The sequence below is a fragment of the Mustelus asterias genome, chromosome 16 (assembly GCF_964213995.1).
Source record: "Mustelus asterias chromosome 16, sMusAst1.hap1.1, whole genome shotgun sequence".
Taxonomy (NCBI): Eukaryota; Metazoa; Chordata; class Chondrichthyes; order Carcharhiniformes; family Triakidae; genus Mustelus; species Mustelus asterias.
The window spans coordinates 74,525,720-74,546,942 of NC_135816.1; the positions used below are offsets into that span (position 1 = coordinate 74,525,720).

Below are 21,223 nucleotides of genomic sequence, written 5' to 3' on the forward strand. Positions count from 1 at the left end.
TGCATGAAGTACTGTCATAGGATCCTTCCATGTTTGCTTCTCATGCTATTTGCTGGTTAATGTTTTAAACAATCATCTTTGTAGCTGTCCACTTGTGATCTCAGATCTAAATCCCATTTGTAAGAAAAACTTGCATTTACGTAGCATCTTTCACTAGCTACATGTATATCCAAATGGTTTGCAGCCAATTTTTTGAAGTGTAGTCACTGTTGTAATGTCAAAAACACAAGAGCCAATTTGCATACAGCAGGATCCCACAATCATTAAAGATATAATGGCGCTGAATCTATTTTAATGATGGTGGTTGAGGGATGAATGTTAGCTGGGACACTGGGAGTGGGTGAACACTCTCTGCTCTTTTTTGAAATAGTAGCCACGGCATCATTTATGTCCATTTGAGGAATTAGATAGAACCTCAGTTTAACATTTTATCCAAAAAGTGGTATCTCTGGTCGTGTGGTAACCCTTCAGCGTTGCACTGCAGCGTCAGTCTAAATGTTGTGCTGCAGTCTGCGGAGAGAGATTTGAACTCATTGACCTTCAGACATAGAGGAAACAAACCTGTGTGTTATAAAATGATAGCTGCTGTTTATTGAATTTATTGTACATTCCTGTTTAGAGGAGTGATCATGTCGGGGCTTAGTACCATCCTTCAGTTATTCTCTAAAAGTGGCATCCCTCCTTGAGGCCAGCTGCAAGCCCCATCCCCATCCCCAATATAACTGAGATTACATAATTCAACATAGATCCAGGATCAAACATTTCCCACTGGGACAGACAATAAATCAGCTTTAATAGTGTAATGACTTCAATCAGACCATTGAGGTTGGCCTATTGGAATATGAACTCCTGGTTAAGGATCCAATTGATGGGCCAGTCAGGGAGTCTTTGCCTTGTTCTTAACCAGGAGTGTCAGTTCCTCTGACACTCCAGGAGATAGACTGCTAGCTACTAGCACTCTGTGTATTGCTGTTAGAGTTTGTAAATAAAGGGATTTTGGTGAAAGGACTTCTGCCTCCGAAGACTTATTACAAATCGTAATGATTAACAAAATGACTGCAGTAGAATCACAATCATTCTTGCCCCCCTTAGTAGACTATTCAATCAGGTTCTTCCTGATCCTAAACTGACATGATTACCAGTTTTTCACTCTGATGCAACCCCACAATCAAGTTCACTGAACTTGGAGATATAACCCACATATCAAACAGTTAAATATTATGATAAAGCGCTGGGAGCCTGAGTCCTATTACTGTCTTGTCCCAAAACTCCAGCCTGAATTTCATGCTCCCCCACCGGCAGGTTTTTATGTTGGGTGGGGGAGCTTCAGGCTGGCAGGAGGATTTCCCGCGTGTGGTTGAAGCCCAATTTTCAAATGGGAAGGGGAGTGAGGCATTGTGAAGCACTCTTCTAACTTTAGGCACCTCCCCCACCCCACCTTCATCACTTAAGGTGTGTTGACCAATGTCCTGACACCCCAATTGCCCATTATTCCCCCCCCCCCCCCAAGCCTTCCCACCCTCACTGCATGAGACAGGAAAACCTACCTTTCCACCAGCCCTGGGACTTCAATCCAATGCAAAGAGAAAAAAGAAGCATTTTTCAAGGCTATGAGGCTGGGAACGCACGAAGCAAGTGTGGAATACAAGGAAAGTAGAAAGAAACTTAAGTAAGGAGGGCTAAAAGGAGTCACGAAAAAGCATTGGCCGCCAGGATTAAGGAAAATCCCAAGGCTTTTTATACATATAGAAAGAGCAAGAGGATAGCCAGGGAGAGGGTTGGCCCATTCAAGGACAGGGGAGGGAATCTATGCGTGGAGCCAGAGGAAATGGGCGAGGTATTAAATGAATACTTTGCGTCAGTATTCACCCCAAGAGAAGGACTTGGTGAATGATGAGTCTGGGAAAGGATGTGTAGATAGTTTGAGTCATGTTGAGATCAAAAAGGAAGAGGTATTGGGGTTCTTGAGAAACATTAAGGTAGACAAATCCCCAAGGCCTGATGGGATATACCCCCGAATACTGAGAGAGGCAAGGGAGGAAATTGCTGGGGCCTTGAGAGAAATCTTTGCATCCTCACTGGCTACAGGGGAGGTCACAGTAAAAAGTCTAACAACACCAGGTTAAAGTCCAACAGGTTTATTTGGTAGCAAATGTCACTAGCTTTCGGAGCGCTGCCCCTTTGTCAGGTGGAGTGGGAGATGTGCTCACAAACAGGGCATACAGAGACACAAACTCAGTTTACAGAATAATGATTGGAATGCTAATCAAGCTAATCAATGCTAATACAGCTAATCAAGTCTTAAAGGTACAGACAATGTGAGTGGAGAGAGCATTAAGCACAGGTTAAAGAGATGTGTATTGTCTCCAGACAGGACAGCTCGTGAGATTTTGCAAGTCCAGGCAACTTGTGAATGCATGGGCATTCAGCCTCTGATCTTCGGGTAAGCGTTCTCCAGGACGGCCTTCATGACACACGACACCCCAGAAACTGACAGCCAAGTTCCGCACACATGAGGACAGCCTCAACCGGGATCTTGGGTTCATGTCACACTATCTGTAACCCGCACAACTTGCCTGGACTTGCAAAATCTCACTAGCTGTCCTGTAACATTGTCAGAAGAGTGAGATTTGCTTGGGCCCTAACCGGTCTCAGATGGCAGTACTGAAAGTGGCAACGCAGATGGAGAAGGTAGTCAAGAAGGCATATGGCATGCTTGCCTTCATCGGCTGGGGCATTGAGTTTAAAAATTGGCAAGTCATGTTGCAGCTTTATAGAACCTTAGGCCGCAATTGGAACATAGTGTTCAATTCTGGTCGCCACACTACCAGAAGGATGTGGAGGCTTTGGAGAAGATACAGAAAAGATTTACCAGGATGTTGCCTGGTGTGGAGGGCATTAGCTATGAGGAGAGGTTGAAGAAACTTGGTTTGTTCTCATTGGAACAACGGAGGTTGGGTCCTGATAGAAGTCTACAAGATTATGAGGAGCATGGACAGAGTGGATAGTCGAAAGATTTTTCTCTTTTGACTAGTCTCACAATATCTCTCATTATCCAAGATTCCCAAAACTTGCTATACTTCATCCTTACAGGAATGTACCGGTCCTGAATCCCAACCAACTTGCACTTGAAAGCCTCCCAAAAATGGCTTCTTATGAGTCAGCATTTCTCTAACCAGTTTAAACCAGCTCTAATACCAAATGAAGGTGCCTTTATCTTTTGGCATTATCCCCCGGCCTGGATATGCATGGATAATTTACCTTGTTGCGTAATTTGTGCCTGGTATCTTTTACAAATACATCATTCATTTTACTGACATGTTACAAATTAATTTCTTAGAGACATTATTAATACGTTACTTAAATATTTTGTATTATTCTCAAACCACGTATCAAAATATTAGCAGCGAATGATCCTCATGTTGGGTATTTAGAATTAATCAGAATTCTCAACTACAAGTAGGTACAAATGTTTTGGGTTTGGCTTCTTAAATATAAATGCATAAATAGCCTTAGCTTGGTTCGAGGCACTGAAGATTAATCTGTTTGCTGGACCTGATACTTTGAATGCTTTATGTTATGTTTTTGATCCTGGTACCTTTCCAGATCAATCAGTACACAAATAAACACGGGGTGATTAGCATTGCAATTGTTCTTTATTGCTGTCGTATTCGAACTAATAAGAAAACATGGATCCTGTGATGCACTGGCCTGCAAAGTATGACGAGCCAGACAAAACAAACAATATGACACACTTTGGAAAATTAGAGAGGTTCTATGCGAGCCGTTAACTTCACTAATGGTTTGAGATCTGAACTATTTTGAATTGACTGGATAAAGAGTTTGATGCGTGAATCTTGGTCACATGTGCCCCTTTCACCGATATCTTGATAGGAACCTAGAGCATGAGTAGGCCATTCAGCCCCTTGAGCTTGTTCTGCCATTATGGCTGATCTGTATCTTAACTCTATTTACCCAGTTTTGTTACTTATCTTGTAAGTAAAGTTCTGTAATTAATGTTTTAATAGGATTGAATTACATAATTAAACTGTTGCGTAGTGAATTTCTAGCTATGCTGAAGACTGATTCAGTGATTCGGTTTGAAAAAAATGCCAACCAGCACTAATATTTTTCCACTCAAAAAGCAGAGTTTTAGCGACGTTTGCACACTCGCCTGATTAACACATTGGAAAACAATGGAATGGACGATTGAGAAATTATGTGGCTAGTACATTTTCTTAGACCTCCTGCGAAAATAAAGCTGAGCACAGGGCCCCACTAACTGTAAATCCACCACTGTTGCTCCAGCATCTTCATGAAGTTGCTCTTCTGTCCACTGTAGTTTCTGCCACAATCAGATTGGCCGACAGCTCTCTAAGGCGAAACTTCCTCCCGAGTGAGGGGGAAATACCTAGTTGAAGGTCATGTGAGCATGCAATAGCTGTAGGACAAGCAAAGCCAGAGGACTCTTCGGATGGTGCAGGCAGGAAACCCCACTATTCAAAAGATCCTAGCCTCTATCTCCTTCTGGACCCCTGTCCCAAAGCACAGTCTCCTATTTGCCTCATGTCTCACAACTCCGTCGATTACTGGACTCCCACCCTGAAGTTTGTTTCCAAGTATTTTCCTTTCCTAAAGTCCTGGTATCCTGACTCAAAACTAAAATTCAGAGTTAGATGGACAATAGATTCTATCCAGCACCAGACACAATTTTAAATATCCATTTTTATGTCGTGGAAAGTTCAATTAAAACTTTCAGAAAAAGTTGTAGGTAATGGGTGTGAACACTGGTTAATCCAGGCTCTACTGGACTTACTGCCAGAGGTCAAATTTCTCAGTTTAGGGATGTTTCAGAGGTGCCAGGAAATAGCTCAATGTGGGAGGTGAAGCCAATACACTCCAAAATCACAGCAGAGCACACAGGAGTACACAGTGGGTTAATCCAACATATTACCTTCCCTATTCATACACTGAACTACATTCGCTCTTTTGTATTTCAGATTCCAGAGATTTTATTTAAATTCTCACAAATTTACATTATTGAAAAATTAATGAATGTCATGATTAAAATTCAGGAAAAATAATAATTAAGTCAGAAATCCTATTAATCTGGAATTGCATACTGCTACATGTGTGCCACTCACATTATATTACATAAATCATAGGTAAATTTGCTTGAAAGAGACTTGAGACTCGGTTAATAGATTTCCTTGAACCTTCTTTGTAGTGTTTCGCAGGACCTACATTTTCTTCAGTGTAATGTATGCAGGAGTAATTTTTATGATAATAGCAGCTTGTCAACTCCTGATTGCACGCTGCCTGACTGTTTATTTCTCCATGTGTAACATGAAATTGTCGCCCAATTGCTCAGATTGCTTTTTATTTGCTTGATTGAAATGTGCCGATACCGGCCCCTTTCAAGATGTCCACTGTTGGCTTATTAGGGCAGCACGGTGGCACAGTGGTTAGCCTCACAGTGCTAAGGACCCGGCTTCAATTCCGGGCTCGGGTGTGGAGTTTGCACACTCTCCCTGTGTCTGCGTGGGTGTCCTCCGGGTGCTCCGGTTTCCTCCCACAGCCCAAGGATGTGCAAGATAGGTGGATTGGTCATGCTAAATTGACCCTAGTGTCAGGGGGTTAGCAGGGTAGATATGTGAGGTTACGGGAATAGGGCCTGGGTGAGATTGTGGTCAGTGCAGAGTTGATGGGCTGAATGGCCTCCTTCTGCACTGCAGGGATTCTATGATTTGTTTGCAATGTTGTGAGGTGGTGACAGTCTGGACAGCAGCAGTCCATAGAGGTGTGGATCAAGAGGATTTACTTCCCCAGATGAGGAGCCTCTCTGGATGGGAGTGTGGTTGATGTAAGGGGCAAAGTCCATGACCCATGATCTGGTCCAGTGAGGTGCAAGTTTCCCTTTAAGATGAGAGGTAGAAATTCGATAGGGCAGAATGTACATGAAGGAGTGGACTTGGTAGACTAACAGTCTTGCTTTCTTGCATTCGCTTCACAGAATTGGACTGTCTTATGACCAACAGGCAGAACTTGTGGGGAAAATGCTATCTTTTAAAACCATATTGTTTTTTTCAATATAAAAAGAAATTGCATTATCCGTTTAGTTGAATGCTGACCTGGAGTTTCTTTTTAAAGAAGGTCATAAGTTTATCTTGGTCTGGGAGCAAGCCTACCTTCTTCCAAGAAATTACCTGACCTTCATGGCACTTGACGAAGATCTATTTGTTTGATTTGAACAGCAATCACTTTAATTGATTGGGGCGGGGGTGGTGGGGGGGGTGCGGGGGGGGGGGGGGGCGGTGGGGGGAGGAAGGGGGCTTTGCAACGGCTTGTGACTTACTGGAAATCACACGGCAGAGCCCATTTCTAAGTTTTGAACCTGCTGGCTTTGAAGTCCATTTTGTTAGGGAATAAGCTAAGAAACGAAGGCTACCCTAATTGTCACTCCCTCGCTCTCTTTCTGCCTTGTCTGAAATTGTGCACAGCTATCAACCTGTAGCCAGAGGATTCCCATCTGAGTGTAACTTGTCTGCATTTGGACCTGAAAGCTGAAACCAGAATTAATATATATGTGTGTGCATATATATATATTTATATTATATTTCTCCTCCAAAGCAAAGGCCAGTTGGTGAGAACTTTCAGATGCTCATCAGGATCACATGAGGGAACTCTAAATCAACAGTGTTGAGACCCTGTGAGCTTTATCCTTTCTTTTATAACACATCCTCTAAATCCCATCTCAGCAGAGAGACTCTATCTGTTGGTCCTTTGTTTGTCTCTGTTACTGTGCTGAGGGACTTTTTCAGAGGAATAGATAGTTATACTTTCAAAGTACAATTGTGTGTTAACCAGTTCTTGCAACTTGTTTCTAAAAAAAAGTTTTTTTTTAATGAACAGTTGTTCTGAGTTTATTGAAAGTAGCTGTGAAAGTCTCTCTTATTCTGGGTACCAGTAGAGAAGGTAATCAATTGGCCATCTTGGTGAATAAATTGAATTTTTAAATTAATGGTATGATCTGTGGAGTAGTGGGGCTAGATAATATATGCACTACTCCCATCCAGGCCGTGACAAGCTTTAGAGCAGGGATGAAAAAATGTGCATTTTTTTCACTGACTGTATTAATACAAACTGAGGAATATCTTCAAAGAAGATTTTTTCCCCCTATGTTCTCTCCTACTAAAGGAATGGCTGTTGTTGTTAGGGACAGTGTGCTCCACAGGCTGCAGAGGTGAACATGGACAATGAGAAGGAGCAGGTTATTCAACTGTGGAAAGCATCACAAGCAAACATATATAGCCACATGAACAGAGTGGGAATGGAGGGATACAAAAGAATGGTCTCATTGGGACCAGGGAGCGGCGCGGGCTTGGAGGGCCGAAGGGCCTGTTCCTGTGCTGTATCGTTCTTTGTTCTTTGTTTTGTTCAAACCCCCTCAATCCACTTAGCCTATCAAGCCATCTCCTAAATTGCAATTGTTTAAGTATTTCACAGGTCTCTTTCCATCAGAAGCAGAAGGAGGCTTGTGGGGAGCATAAAGACAATGTAGTGTGGGTGGATTGATCTGTTTCCATGCTGTATGTTCGCCATAATGCATTACGTAGAACAGAAAGAACATCTGCTTCGAATAGATGCAGACTCAATGACGGCAAGCATGGTGCTTCTAAATAAAGGTAGTATTTGATATCCCTCATGAGCAGAGTAGACCAGCTTCAGTGGCTGATGGGATGGCATTAAAGGTGCCACAACCAGACTGTGTGCCATTGAGTTAGGGAGAGGAAAGTGAGCCAAGATGACTGATGATGTTCACTGTCACGTGACTCCCATATTGAAAATCTAGTTAAGGACCAGATCAAGCTCTGCACTGATGCCCTCACAGTTGAATAATTTCTAACCATTACTGTCTAGGCTCACAGTTACTTTGAGTGAGAGTTGGACCAGTTTCTAACTGGGGTGGAAATCACTTTATATGTGAGGTAACGTGTGACATTAATAAGGGCCAGAGTGAGCTCTTCGGCTCATTTTGATTGTTTAAATGGGGTTGGAAAGGAATTTCAGTGTTTTATCCTTCCATAATTGGTCTGAGGTTTTATCTGCATTATTTATTCACAGCTTCTGGGAATCTCCATGGTTTTTGGGTGAGGTGGGGGGGTGTACAAGTTGCGGTGCAGATGGTGTCGGACTTGTGTTGTCTGTTATTGTTTGTTTGATGAATGTTAACTTAGGCCAAGTCCCATGGGACAAATCCTAGTACAAGCCAGGGTTTAAGGGGACGGGGTGAAAATTGGGTTAAAATACAGACATGTTTTATGAGTTAATGAGATTTATGATTGCAGTGATCTGCCAGCCTGCATTTCTCTGATCTATTTGTTTTGCTTTGTTTGTAGAAAGGACAATTAAACTGTGATCCCACGTTTGAACTCGAGGAAATGATTCTGGAGTCGAAACCCCTTCACAAGAAGAAAAAGCGTTTGGCGAAAAAGTTGAAGGAGCACAGAAAAGGCAACTCATCACTGGTCAGTAAAAACATTTCACTCCCCACTGGGGTCCAGGGAAATGGTTTGGCAGTGATGGGTTGTAACTTGAGGCTTGTATTTCTCCTTTAGCAGAGTCACCGATTTCAGCTGCCCTATTGTAGGTGGTGGTGATAAGGGAATGGCTCATAAGGAAAGGAGTTAGGAGGGAGTTACTGTTACATAATTATTAGCAACTGATTTCACAACAGGATTGACAAATCTCAAGAGCTGGGTCTTCTGCCACAGTGGGTAATTGTACCATCAGCGCTATTGCGCCAGAAGGTCCTAGGTTTGATTCTCAATCTGTGTAGACTTCGGGTGAAGTATTACACTGGGTGACATTAATCTGGTTGAGGGGGGATGGGGTGCAGGGGGGAAGCCAAGTGTAATTGTCCAGCAATGTCTTCCTTTGATGGCTTTCTATTGACCTCTGACTGACAGTTTGCAAATCAGGCTTAACTGTGATGTCTTATCTATCTGAATAGTCTGCTAGTAGTCACTGCTCCTAAAGTTGCCAAGAATGACCCCTCAGATATGAAACCAGAACATGACCACGGCTGTAGAATCAAATCATATTGCAGCAAAGAAGGAATACCATCAGGAGAGAACAGAAAATAACTGGTGTAAAAAGACCAATTGAGAAAATGTGTTTAATCATTTGCCTTTCGGATAGTTAAAAGCAATTCGAATTATCAAGTAATAGCTTTATAATTAAAATACTAATTGGTGGTGATTCCTTGGTTATTCCATATACTTTCATTGCAGTTCCACATAATTACGAATGAATAACTTGTAATTAAGGTTAAATGGTGGGTGATAGCAAAAGTATGAATGTTGTAATTGCTGTGTTATTATTTTATAATCACATCCCTATTTAAGGAATGTTAAATGTGAACAACTTCTTGAAAAGCACAACTGATATGAAAAGCTCTTAATTTGCACTGATTTACTTCTGCACGATATAGTTGATATCTCTTTCTCAAATGTTTATTCATTGATAAATAACTCTCTGCCTCAATGATTTGGTTGATAAATGTATTTGTGAAGTGTGGAATCTGAATCATGCAAACCAGGAGAGCTTTGAGTTTGATTTGCACCTGCACTGAGTGAGCTGAGCTTAGCTGGCTTGGTGGTAAGGATGCTGGAATGGCCTATGACATTCCTTGATGGTGATACCATATAGCATTTTTATATATTGGGTCACAATCCTCTATATGTTTGTGACAGTAACTCTAAAGGGTTCTGAGGTTTTCAGTGCAATAAAATCTGGGTTTTATAGATTAAAAAGTGAAGTGGACACTCAGTGGAGCATGTGCCTTTTTTCTTAATTCATTCGTTGGACATGGGCGTCACTGCTGGGCCAGCATTTATTGCCCATCCCTAGTCGCCCTTGAACTGAGTGGCTTGCTAAGTCATTTCAGAGGGTAGTTGAGAGTCAACCACATTGTTATGGCTCTGGAATCGCATGTAGGCCAGACCAGGTAAGGACAACAGATTTCCTTCCCTAAAGGACAACATTGAATTCAAATTCCACCATCTGCCATGGGTCCCAGGACATTTGCTGAGTTTCTGGATTAATAGTCTAGCAATAATACCACTAGGCCATTGCCTCCGCCAGACTGTGTTAACCCCGCTTTATTGCAATTACGCAGCTCTTCCTTCAGGCTTTCCCCTGCTTGATTGGTGTCCCGTAACTACAAAGCTGCAAAAGAATCTTTTTTAATCAGAGCCTCCTTCTCCTTGAGGAGACTTCAGACCAATCTGTATCCAAAAACCTGATCTGAAAACTCTGCTCATATCTTGTCAGCTGTGACAAATTCCACCATAGCAGCTGAGACGATCCATGAATTTCTAGAACAATCAATAACATTCTAAATAAAACAACACAGAGTATTCTTAAAAAGAAAGCTCAATTCACCCAATCTCCGCGTATTAAAGGATCCTTAAAAAAAAATTCCAGGATTCGGATCATGATCTGCACCTTCATCAAAAATTGATCAGTTATTCCTTGGACCATATCCTATCTGTCTACGAGGTTCCTTTGAAATCATAACAAATTTCACTGAAATTAGTCAATTAGTCCTTGAGATAAATTGTTTGCAGACAAGTGACTAACAACCAGGGGCAAAAATATTACCTCCTCTACCTTCAGTGGTGGAGGTTAGAAGTGGCTTCAGCACAGGGGAAGCAGCTATTGGTGAGTTTATTTATTTCAATTTTGAGTTTATTTCAGATAAGTCAGTTAATTTCTAATAAATAGGAGCATAACAGGGTACTGCAGTCCTGTGGAGTACACATCCTATTCCATGTGGGAACTCCAAGATGCTTCTTGTTTCTGGACAACCGTATGGGCAGATGTGTTGTCAACTGGAGCAGCCTGAGCTCCATGTTTCGGGATTTGGGCAGCAATTGGAGTTCCTGTTTCACAATTGTGAGACTGAGGGTTTCATGGTTAGCAGTTTCTTGATGTGCATATCCCTCAGAGAGGGAATGGGTGACCACCAGCACCAGTTCAAGCTTCCTTTGGGTAATTGCCATGCATTGGAAACCATCCAATAATTGGATCTAAATCACAAACTTCAGATGGTTCCAACCATCATAGAGCAATAATTACCCCAGAAAAAGTTAGAATTAGAACCACTTCTGGATTCTGGCTAACTATAGCATTTACCTAACCCGACCATGGGACTTCCCACCCCAACTACCCCACATGAGACTTCACCTGACTACCCCCTGAACTCCTCCATACTCCCCCAACTCCTCATTGGTCTCCTGCCTGCACTTCAAAATATTCACCCAAGTACGTTTCTTCCCAATACCCTGACCCGACTTCACCCAACCACGCCCCCACCCTCACAACCTGAGCCAAACCACTGTCAGCCATCCCAACCCATCCCCCCCTCCCACCCACCACAAGCCTAATCTGACCCCCACACCCAACTCCCCCTGAAAATCCTACCCACTTGCCTTTTCTCTGGCTTGTCAGAATGGCTGGACCTTTAAACTTACCTGGTTTATGGTAGCTAATGCCATGAAAAAAGGGGCATGGCTCACCTACCTTTGACCAAGCTGCTCTTGACTGTAGACCTTGGGAGCCCACTGCATTCGAGTGATCTTGCCTGTTCTGAGTCAGAATATCAGGTGAGATAGGAACAACTTCATTTTAAGGTAAGAAACTAGGAGTGGGGTGGCAAACCGACTCGATTGCTAAGCCACTGGAAGTTATAGACCAGTCTCACTTTATCCACTTTATGAAAACCTTGGATAATTTTAAAGGCCTCTATTAGGTCACCCCACAGGCTTCTCTTAAGAAAAATGACTTATCTGTTACTTCATTCCCGAAACTAGAAATGTAACCTTGAATTTCTGGTACCATCCTTGTAAATATTCTCCATGGCCTCTATGTCATTTTTAATGATATGGTGACCAGAACTGCACATAGTGCTCCAAATGTGGTCTATAGAAACTAGAAGCAGAAGTAGGCCATTCGACCCTTCAAGCCTGCTCCGCCATTAATTTTGATCATGGCTGATCATCAAATTCAATATCCTGACCCACCTTCCCCCCCATATCCCTTAATCCCTTTAAAACTTTAAATTTTAGCCCCAAGAGCTACATCTAATTTCACAGTGGTTAGCACTGCTGCCTCACAGCACCAGGGACCCGGGTTTGATTCCTGGCTTGGATCACTGCCCTTGTGGAGTTTTCATGTTTTCCCCGTGTCTGTGTGTGTTTCCTCCGGCTGCTCCGGTTTCCTCCCACAGTCCAAAAGACATGTTGTCAGGTGCATTGGCCATGCTAAATTCTCCCTCATTGTACCTGAACAGGCGACTAGGGGATTTTCACAGTAACTTCATTGCAATGTTAATGTAAGCCTACTTGTGACACTAATAAATAAACTTTTAAACTTTAACCCCAAGAACTATATCTAATTTCTTCTCAGTCTAAAAAGTGTTCAAAACAAGTTTAGCACAAGATATCACATAATAACCTTTACTACCACTACCTGCTCTAATTCCATAACCGTTAATATCCTTGCTTAACAAGAATTTATCGATCTCAGTTGTGGAATTTTCACTTGACCTCGAGCCTTAACAGCTTTTTGGGGAAGGGAGTTTCAGATTTCCACCACTCTTGGTGAATATGTGTTTTCTGACATACCTGCTGAACAGCCTAATTTAACAACCACAACTGGCTTTTCATCTCGGATTAGGGTCTGAACCTGGATCTTTTGAACAGGCTCACTGTTTGGACCAGTGTAAGACTGTGGCGCTGTGAAGAAAATTACCAACTTGCCATCCAAAGAGCATTCATTTAAAATAAAGTTACAGTCAAAATGGAGTATGATATAGCTGTTAGTCAGGTAAAACCTTTCATTGTGCCCAAGGTCCCATATTTAACAACTTTACACTGAATCCTGCTCATACTAGATTGTCAAATCTCTACGATCTGTATAACTCGTGTTATGGATAGGCTGCTCATATTAGAAACTACACAATATTTCCAATCTGTTCATTTCAATGGAAAAGAACACCATGCAATTACTACAATGTTGGACAATCTGCTCACTAGCTAATCAGGTTGTCAGTCTTTCCCTGAAGTCTGCATGGGTTGAACAAGCTTACCCCACCCCTTACATAGGAAGAGGAGAAGGTCAGGTACTTGAATCACAACACCTGAGAACCACAAAGGTATTCCTACTAAAAGTTTCCATTGTGAGAGCTTGTTGTGGAAAAATTATTTTCCTTTCTCCTGGAAACATTGTGTTCCTCAGGAGTTCATACGCCCGGATTCACTGCATTGTGATCTAAAAGGCAAACAATTATGTTAATACACAAGGCTGCTAATTTCCGCAGGGCAGAATTAAACCACGTTTTTCCCATTGGTGTCAAAGTGGTGAAAATGTAATGTTATAATGGAACATATTACGTAGCCGCACAACACTTGCATGTGACATTGTTGTGATGTCAAAGGGACGTGGTTGTTCCAGGACTAAAGTGAAAATGATTAACCCTATAAATGTTCATTAGCCTTGTCCCCTTAATTAGTCCATTTTCCTTGGTTTAAAAAAAAGTGTTGACCTCTGCTAATTCTGTAAGTTGAAATTTAGAGGCAGTAGTAAAGACAGTAGAATTTTGTCTTTTAAAAAACATTTTGACAGTTACTTGGGTAAGATGGGTATAGAGGGATATGCCCCAAATATGGGCAATTGGGACTAGCTTTGTGGTTAAAAACTGGGCGGCATGGACAAGTTGGGCCAAAGAGCCTGTTTCCATGCTGTAAACTCTGACTCTATAAATAGCTTGAATTCATTAATGCCTGGTTTTTGGAGTCTACATTCAGCCTTTCAGCTCCAGAATGGCGTCCACGTTGAGTATACAGGCCATTGAGGCAAACCATGCTGGATATCATCTTGGTGCAGATGCCATCTAATGTCCATTCAAAGTATACAGACCAAGCACATTGGCGATGTCAGTTGGCATATTAGATTGATTTGATGTCAAGGGGCCATTTGGAGTTCAACACTGTTTACATCTTCCCTCAACCTAACATTCATTCATCGGTCGGAATGACTACTTCCCCACCAACAGTATTTAAAGAGATCATCAACTACTTTCAGTATCGTTGTTGATTGATTTCTCCTGGCTGGTGCTACGATTCTACAAGTGATTAGTCTTTCTACAGTTATTTCTAGTTGCTATGGTCCACAGGGAATGGTGTGGCCAATGTTGCAGGACTTTGTATTGGCTTCAAGGCTTCTGCACAAACCAGTTGTCCCTTGACATGATGCACTGGTAGGCATTCCTTCTGGAATATACCATGACTGGTCGAATGAACAGGAAGCCCCACAGACCAGTTGAAGCTGTTGGATGAGGGAGTGGGAGGAGGAGGCCATATCCATCAGGATGTTTTGAAAGAAGTCTTCCCACCTGAACTCAGCAAGGAACAATGGGCGGAATTTTATCAGATATCAGTAAAGGCCAATAGTGGGCAGGAAAAATGGTGCTGACGCCACCAACGGCAGTGGTAGCTTTCTCCACCACGTTGTCCTGGACTTAGTCTGAAAAACATAAAGAGGCGGGTCCCACAACATGGCGCTGGCTTTATTGAGCCCACCCCACCAGCAACTTAATTCCTTGAAATCAGGCTACCATTTTAAAAGCCACCCCAGTGCTCAATATTCACCCCTCAGCAGTGCCTGGGTAGCACCAGGGGTGTGCCCAGACATGACCCTCTTCCCCACCCTCAGCAATGCACTCATCTAAACTCCTCTGGGAGATTTGCTTTCCAGGTGCACACCTTGGGAGACAAGTTGGGTTTCATGTTGGTCTGCCCACGCGCTGTTATGAGTGGACTTTCTAATGGAGGAGGAGGGGGGGGGGGGGTGATTCAGACGATAATGAGATGATAATGTATTCAAATGTTCCTGACATTGAACATCGGGAAACATGCAGAGTCACTGACGAGGGAGGGGCCAATTGCATCACGCACTTATGTCAGCATGAAAAGTGATGTGAGCTTCGCGTGAAATTTTCTGCTGCCATCACCAAACCCACCTGATGGAAATGGGAGCAGAAAAAAATCCCAGCCAATGTGTCAGATCTCTACGCTTTACTCAGAATGCCCTTGCTGAAATCTGCCATCTGTTGCAGCCGCCATTGCTCTCTCAGAGCAGGACAAGGACAGCGTTGTCAGTGGCTGTGTAGGTGACCATGGCCATGAGAAGAGTCACAATTCCTCCCAGGCTGGAGCTGGAGAATTTTCAACATTTTGGAGTTTGCCGTCCGCTGTTGCATAAGGGAGGTCACTGAGACTTCCTGTTCAATGAAAGCTAGCTACATTTTATTCTCTCTTACCCAGGACAACCATTACAAGGTGCCATTGACCGCACAAACCTTGCTTTGCAGCGCCTCATATTACCTCTGCTCTGTACCAGAACCATAAGGGATTCTGTTTCCTCAGCCTGTGACTGTTGGCAGTGAATCATGCAGAATGATGCCCAAAGTCCTGACAGCAGCCATGATGACATCATTGTGTGCCAGTCTGCTGGGCCAGTGGCATTTGAGCCACCATAGCAAACCACAGGGTGGCTACTGGGTGATAGTGACTATCCACCAATGACATGACTCTGGTGCCTGTGACACACATGTCAGCATGAATACAATGAAAGCCATGTTGCCACATGAAATATCTTAAAAGCAAACCTTTGACGTGCTAGATTAGCAATGATGGCGCAGTGGTAATGTCACTGAGCCACTAATCCGGAGGCCCAGGCCCCTAATGCTGTGGGGGCATAGGTTCAAATCCCATCACGGCAGTTGGTGGAATTTAAATTCAATTAAATAAATCTGGAATAAAAAACTAGCCTGCGGTGTGAGGCTGTCATCAATTGTTGTAAAAACCCAACTGGTTGACATCTGCCAACATTACCCAGTCTGGCCTCCATTTGACTCCAGACCCACAATGCGGGGCCAGCAATAATTCTTAACTGCCCTCTGAAATGACCTAGCAAGCCACTGTGTTCAAGAACAATTAGAGATAGGCCACAGATGCTGGCCTTGTCAGCAAAGCCCACATCCTATGAAAGAATTTTTTTTAAATGTAATGCTTCCAGTGCTTGACAGCTCTGGAGGAGCTCTGCAGTACTTGGCAGAGCAGCTGTGAAGATTCCTGCTAGTCCTTTCCATGCTGCATAACCTGACCATCACGAGTGGGCAGCCCTTGCCACCAGCTGGTACCACAGCGAAGTACTGCTGATGCCGGAAATTTCCCTGAATCCGGTTATATATTAGTTTCACACTCTTCTCCAATGAAATGATATTATGGTCTGGCTTAATTGTCACTTCCATTGAAGCGTTACAACCTTGTTAATCCTCCATGTTAAAAAATAAAACTTCCATCTTTGATATCATTCCTCCTATGCTAATGTCCATATAAATAAAAAGGGGCAGCACGGTCGCACAGTGGTTAGTACTGCTGCCCCACAGCTCCAGGGACGTGGGTTTGATTCCCAACTTGGGTCACTGTCTGTGTGGAGTTTACACATTCTCTCCATGTCTGTGTGGGTTTTCTCCGGGTGCTCCGGTTTCCTCCCATTCTTCAAAGATGTGCAGGTTAGGTTGATTGACCATGCGAAATTGCCCCTTAGTGTTCGGGAAGTGTAAGTTAGAGGGATTAGTGGGATAAATGTGTAGGGTTGTGGGGATAGGGCCTGCGGTGGGATTGTTGTCGGTGCAGACTCGATGGGCCAAATGGCCTCCTTCTACACGGTAAGGATTCTATGAATAGAGGGCCCAGTATAGACCCTTGGAGCAAACCATTTCCCTGAATTTTGGCTGTTCTTTGCGCTATTGCCTCAGCGATGGAAAATGCAAAATCTAAGATTAACTACCATCTGCAAAATTAAGATTGATACAAATTATTTGGCCCATTGATTTAAATTTTACATAATGTCTGCAAGGCTTCATATAACAAACAATTAAAGAAGATAAAAAGCTTGAATACTCAAGCTAGGAGCTTACTTTGGCAGTCTTTACTATTCGGAATTGATGCCCCTACCATTATTATCTTTCAAAGATCCCCTCCCATTAACATGCCATCCCAATTTAGGCTGTTCCTTCATCATTACTGGGTCAAAAACCTGGAACCTGCTACATAACAGCATTGTGGAACACCTTTACCGTATAGACTGCAACGGCTCAAGAAGAAATCTCATCCTCTCTGGAATAACTCACAATAGGCAATAAAGCTTATTCTCAATGTCTAATGTCTGTGAGATCAATGCTTCACTTAAGGCTTGGTTCAATATGAATTTCACCCCTAGTGGCAAGACATTAAGCAACAGGATGGAGAGGTTAACGAAAAGCTGCTCTGTAGTGTTGCTCTTTCTAAAATGAAATGTTCTGTTAAAAACAGAGTAATTTCAGAGTATGGTCCCTCATTTGATTAGTAAAAGATTAAGCAATATATAGGAGGAATGGACTCCATGTTATCCAGCTAATGTCTATCTGCCAGGATTGAGTTTGTCACAAGAGATTATTCATGGTGCAACACAGATTGAAATACATTAAAGTTACAATGTTGACTCACTAACCAGGCTTGTCCAACCTGCAGCCCGTTCTGTGCCCCGCGGAGCGATTGTTGAAAATGCCAGTAAGGTGGGTCAGTGGGTTTGAAGATTTCTGCAGGGGACTGCTCCTCCAATCAGTCTGCTTCTCTCCTGCATTGAGCCTATCAGCGAATGTGGAGTGAAACAGGCTGTGATTGGAGGAGCAGCTAACACTGGCAACTGCGAGTATCATAGAATCCCATTCGGCCCATCGATTCTGCACTGACTTTCCATCAGAGCATCTTACCCAGGTCCTATCCCGTAACCCTACACATTTACCATGGCTAATGCCCCTAACCTACACATCTTGGGGCACTAAGGGACAATTTAGGATGGCCAATCCACCTAATCTGTACATCTTTGGACTATGGGAGGAAACCAGAGCACCTGAAGGAAACCCAGCAGACACGGGGAGAACATGAAAACTCCACACAGACAGTGACCCAAGGCTGGTATCGAACCCGGGTCCCTGGCGCTGTGAGGCAGCAGTGCTAACCACTGTGCCACCTTTGTGAAGATAGACTCTGGAGCATGTGGAGCATCTGCTCACCACATCTTCCCATGGCTTTCCCCCCACTCTTGGTGCTCTGGCCTGGCACTCAGCTCTTTGATCTGTCTCCAGCCACGTTTCCCCAATTATTGGCCCTCTTCTCAGCAGGCACCCATGTTCAGGAGCCACTAGGACTCCGGTTTCAATCTAGGCCTTTCTTCCGCTTCCCCCAACCTCCAGCCAATTTGAATGAGAGTGAATCAGTGAGTGTGAAGGTGGCTGGGTGAATGAGTGGATCTGCGGGTGACTGAGTGAGTGGGTGGATGTGAAGTGTGTGGGGTGTGTCTGGAGTATGTGTGTGTGGGGGGGGGGGGGGGAGGTGGGAGGTGTGGGAGTGTATGTGCAGTGCATCTTATAGATAGTACACACCACTGCTACTATCTATAAGATGCATTGGTGGTGAAGGGAGTGGATGTTTGTGGATGGGGTGCCAATCAAACGGGCATCTTTGCCCTGGATAGTGTCGAGTTTCTTGAGTGTTGTTGGAGCTGCACCCATCCAGGCAAGTAAGGAGTGTTCCATCACACTCCTGACTTGTGGCTTGTAGATGGTGGACAGGTTTTGGGGTGTCCGGAGGTGAGTTACTCGCCGCAGTATTCCTAGCCTCTGACTGCTCTTGTAGCCACAATATATATGTGGCGAGTCCAGTTTAGTTTCTGATCAATGGTAACCCCCAAGGATGTTGACAGTTGGAGATTCAGTGATGGTAACACCATTGAATGTCAAGCCTCATCTTTCCAAAATTTGCTCATTAGCCCACAAGAATGGGAAGAATTGAAACATGGCCTCCACGTAAAAAGGTTGGACAAGCCTGCTCTAAATCACGTGATCCAGGGGGTGAAGATGTTCCCACAAAGATGTTAGGTAGGGAGTTCCTGAATTTTGACACCGTGATGATGATATATATGTCTTGTTGGGAAGGTGTGTTGTAGAAGACTTGAAATTCAAAATCTTAAATTGCCTCACTTTGGCAATTGGTATAAAAAATGAAAATATAATAACAACAATGGGAAGCTTCCAGTTTCAAGCCCAGCAACAGCAGAAAGTGCTCTGAGCTTGGGTATGGTGTAGTTAAATACAGAATGAAGCTCCTTCCAGGGAACCAAATTTCCCTGGAAAGATAATGGAATGGTAACAATGCACACCCTTATTAATGCACAAATCAGCCAACAGATTCAGTCAATGAAGAGTCAAGTTACAAAGTCCCCAAACTTGTTGTAAACTCAGTAACTTGGGATGGCCCAAAAGTTAAAATTCTAAATTGGGGCAAGGCCAATTTTGGCGGTATTGGACAGGAACTTCCAAAAGTTAATTGGGTTGGCAAGCAAAGGGACATCTGGTAAGTGGGAGGCTTTCAAAAATGTATTAACCAGTGTTCAGGGTAAGCACATTCCTCTTAGAGTGAAGGGCAAGGCTGGTAGAAGTAAGGAACCCTGGATGACTCAGGATATTGAGGCCCTGGTCAAGAAAAAGAAGGAGGCACATGACATGCATAGGCTGGGATCAACCTCCAGCCAATTTGAATGAGAGTGAGTCAGTGAGTGTGAAGGTGAAAAAGAAGGAGGCACATGACATGCATAGGCTGGGATCAAGTGGATCCCTTAAAGAGTATAGAGGGTGTCGGAGTAGAGTTAAGAGAGAAATCAGGAGTGCAAAAAGGGGACACGAGATTGCTTTGGCAGATAAGGCAAAGGAGAATCCAAAGAGGTTCTACAAATACATAAAAGACAAAAGAGTAACTAGGGAGAGGGTAGGCCCTCTAAGGTTCAACAAGGTCATCTATGTGCAGATCCACAAGAGATTGGTGAGATCCTAAATGAATATTTCTCATCAGTATTTACTGTTGAGAAAGGCATGGATGTTAGGGAACTTGGTGAAATAAATAGTGATGTCTTGAGAAGTGTACCGATAACAGACAAGGAGGTGCTAGAAGTGTTAAAGCGCATCAAGGTAGATAAATCCCTGGGACTTGATGAAGTGTTTCCCAGGATATTGTGGAAGGCTAGGGAGGAAATTGCGGGTCCCCTAGCGGAGATATTTGAATCATTGACAGCCACAGGTGAGGTGCCTGAAGATTGGAGGGTGGCAAATGTCATGCCTTTGTTTAAAAAGGACTGCAGGGCAAAGCCTAGGAACAGCAGGCCGGTGAGCCTCACATCTGTAGTGGGTAAGTTGTTAGAAAGTATTTTGAGAGACAGGATCTACAGGCGTTTAGAGAGGCAAGGACTGATTAGGGACAGTCAACATGGCTTTGTGAGTGGAATATCATATCTCACAAATTTGATTGAGTTTTTTGAAGGGGTAACCAAGGAGGTCGATGAGGGCAGTGCAGTTGATGTTGTCTATATGGACTTTAGCAAGGCCTTTGACAAGGTACCGCATGGTAGCTTGTTGCATAAGGTTAAATCTCACGGGATCCAGGGTGAGGTAGTCAAATGGATACAAAATTGGCTGTATGACAGAAGACAGAGGGTGGTTGTAGAGGGTTGTTTTTCAAACTGGAGGCCTGTGACCAGCAGTGTGCCTCAGGGATCGGTGCTGAGTCCACTGTTATTTGTCATTTATATTAATGATTTGGATGAGAACTTAGGAGGCATGATTAGTAAGTTTGCAGATGACACCAAGATTGATGGCATAGTGGACAGCGAAGAAGGTTATCGAGGATTGCAGTGGGATCTTGATCAATTGGGCCAGTGGGCTGATGAATGGCAGATGGCGATTAATTTAGATAAATGCAAGGAGATGCATTTTGGTAGATTGAACCAGGGCAGGACTTACTCAGTTAATGGTAGGGCGTTGGGGAGAGTTACAGAACAAAGAGATCTAGGGGTACAGATTCATAGCTCCTTGAAAGTGGAGTCACAGGTGGACAGAGTGGTAATGAAGGCATTCGGCATGCTTGGTTTCATCGGTCAGAACATTGAATACAGGAGTTGGGGCATCTTGTTGAAGTTGTACAAGACATTGGTAAGGCCACATGTGGAATACTGTGTAAATTCCGATCAACCTATTATAGAAAGGATATTATTAAACTAG

General features: G+C 43.4%; 1 protein-coding gene across 1 annotated transcript in view; it reads left to right on the forward strand.

Moving 5' to 3' along the window:
* Positions 1–21,223, forward strand: part of LOC144505530 (serine/threonine-protein kinase 32A-like) — a 249,148-nt gene that overhangs the window by 205,114 nt on the left and 22,811 nt on the right. The window contains exon 10 of the mRNA XM_078231656.1: positions 8,400–8,528. Coding sequence (XP_078087782.1) covers positions 8,400–8,528 — 129 coding nt within the window. The remainder of the gene's footprint in view (positions 1–8,399; positions 8,529–21,223) is intronic.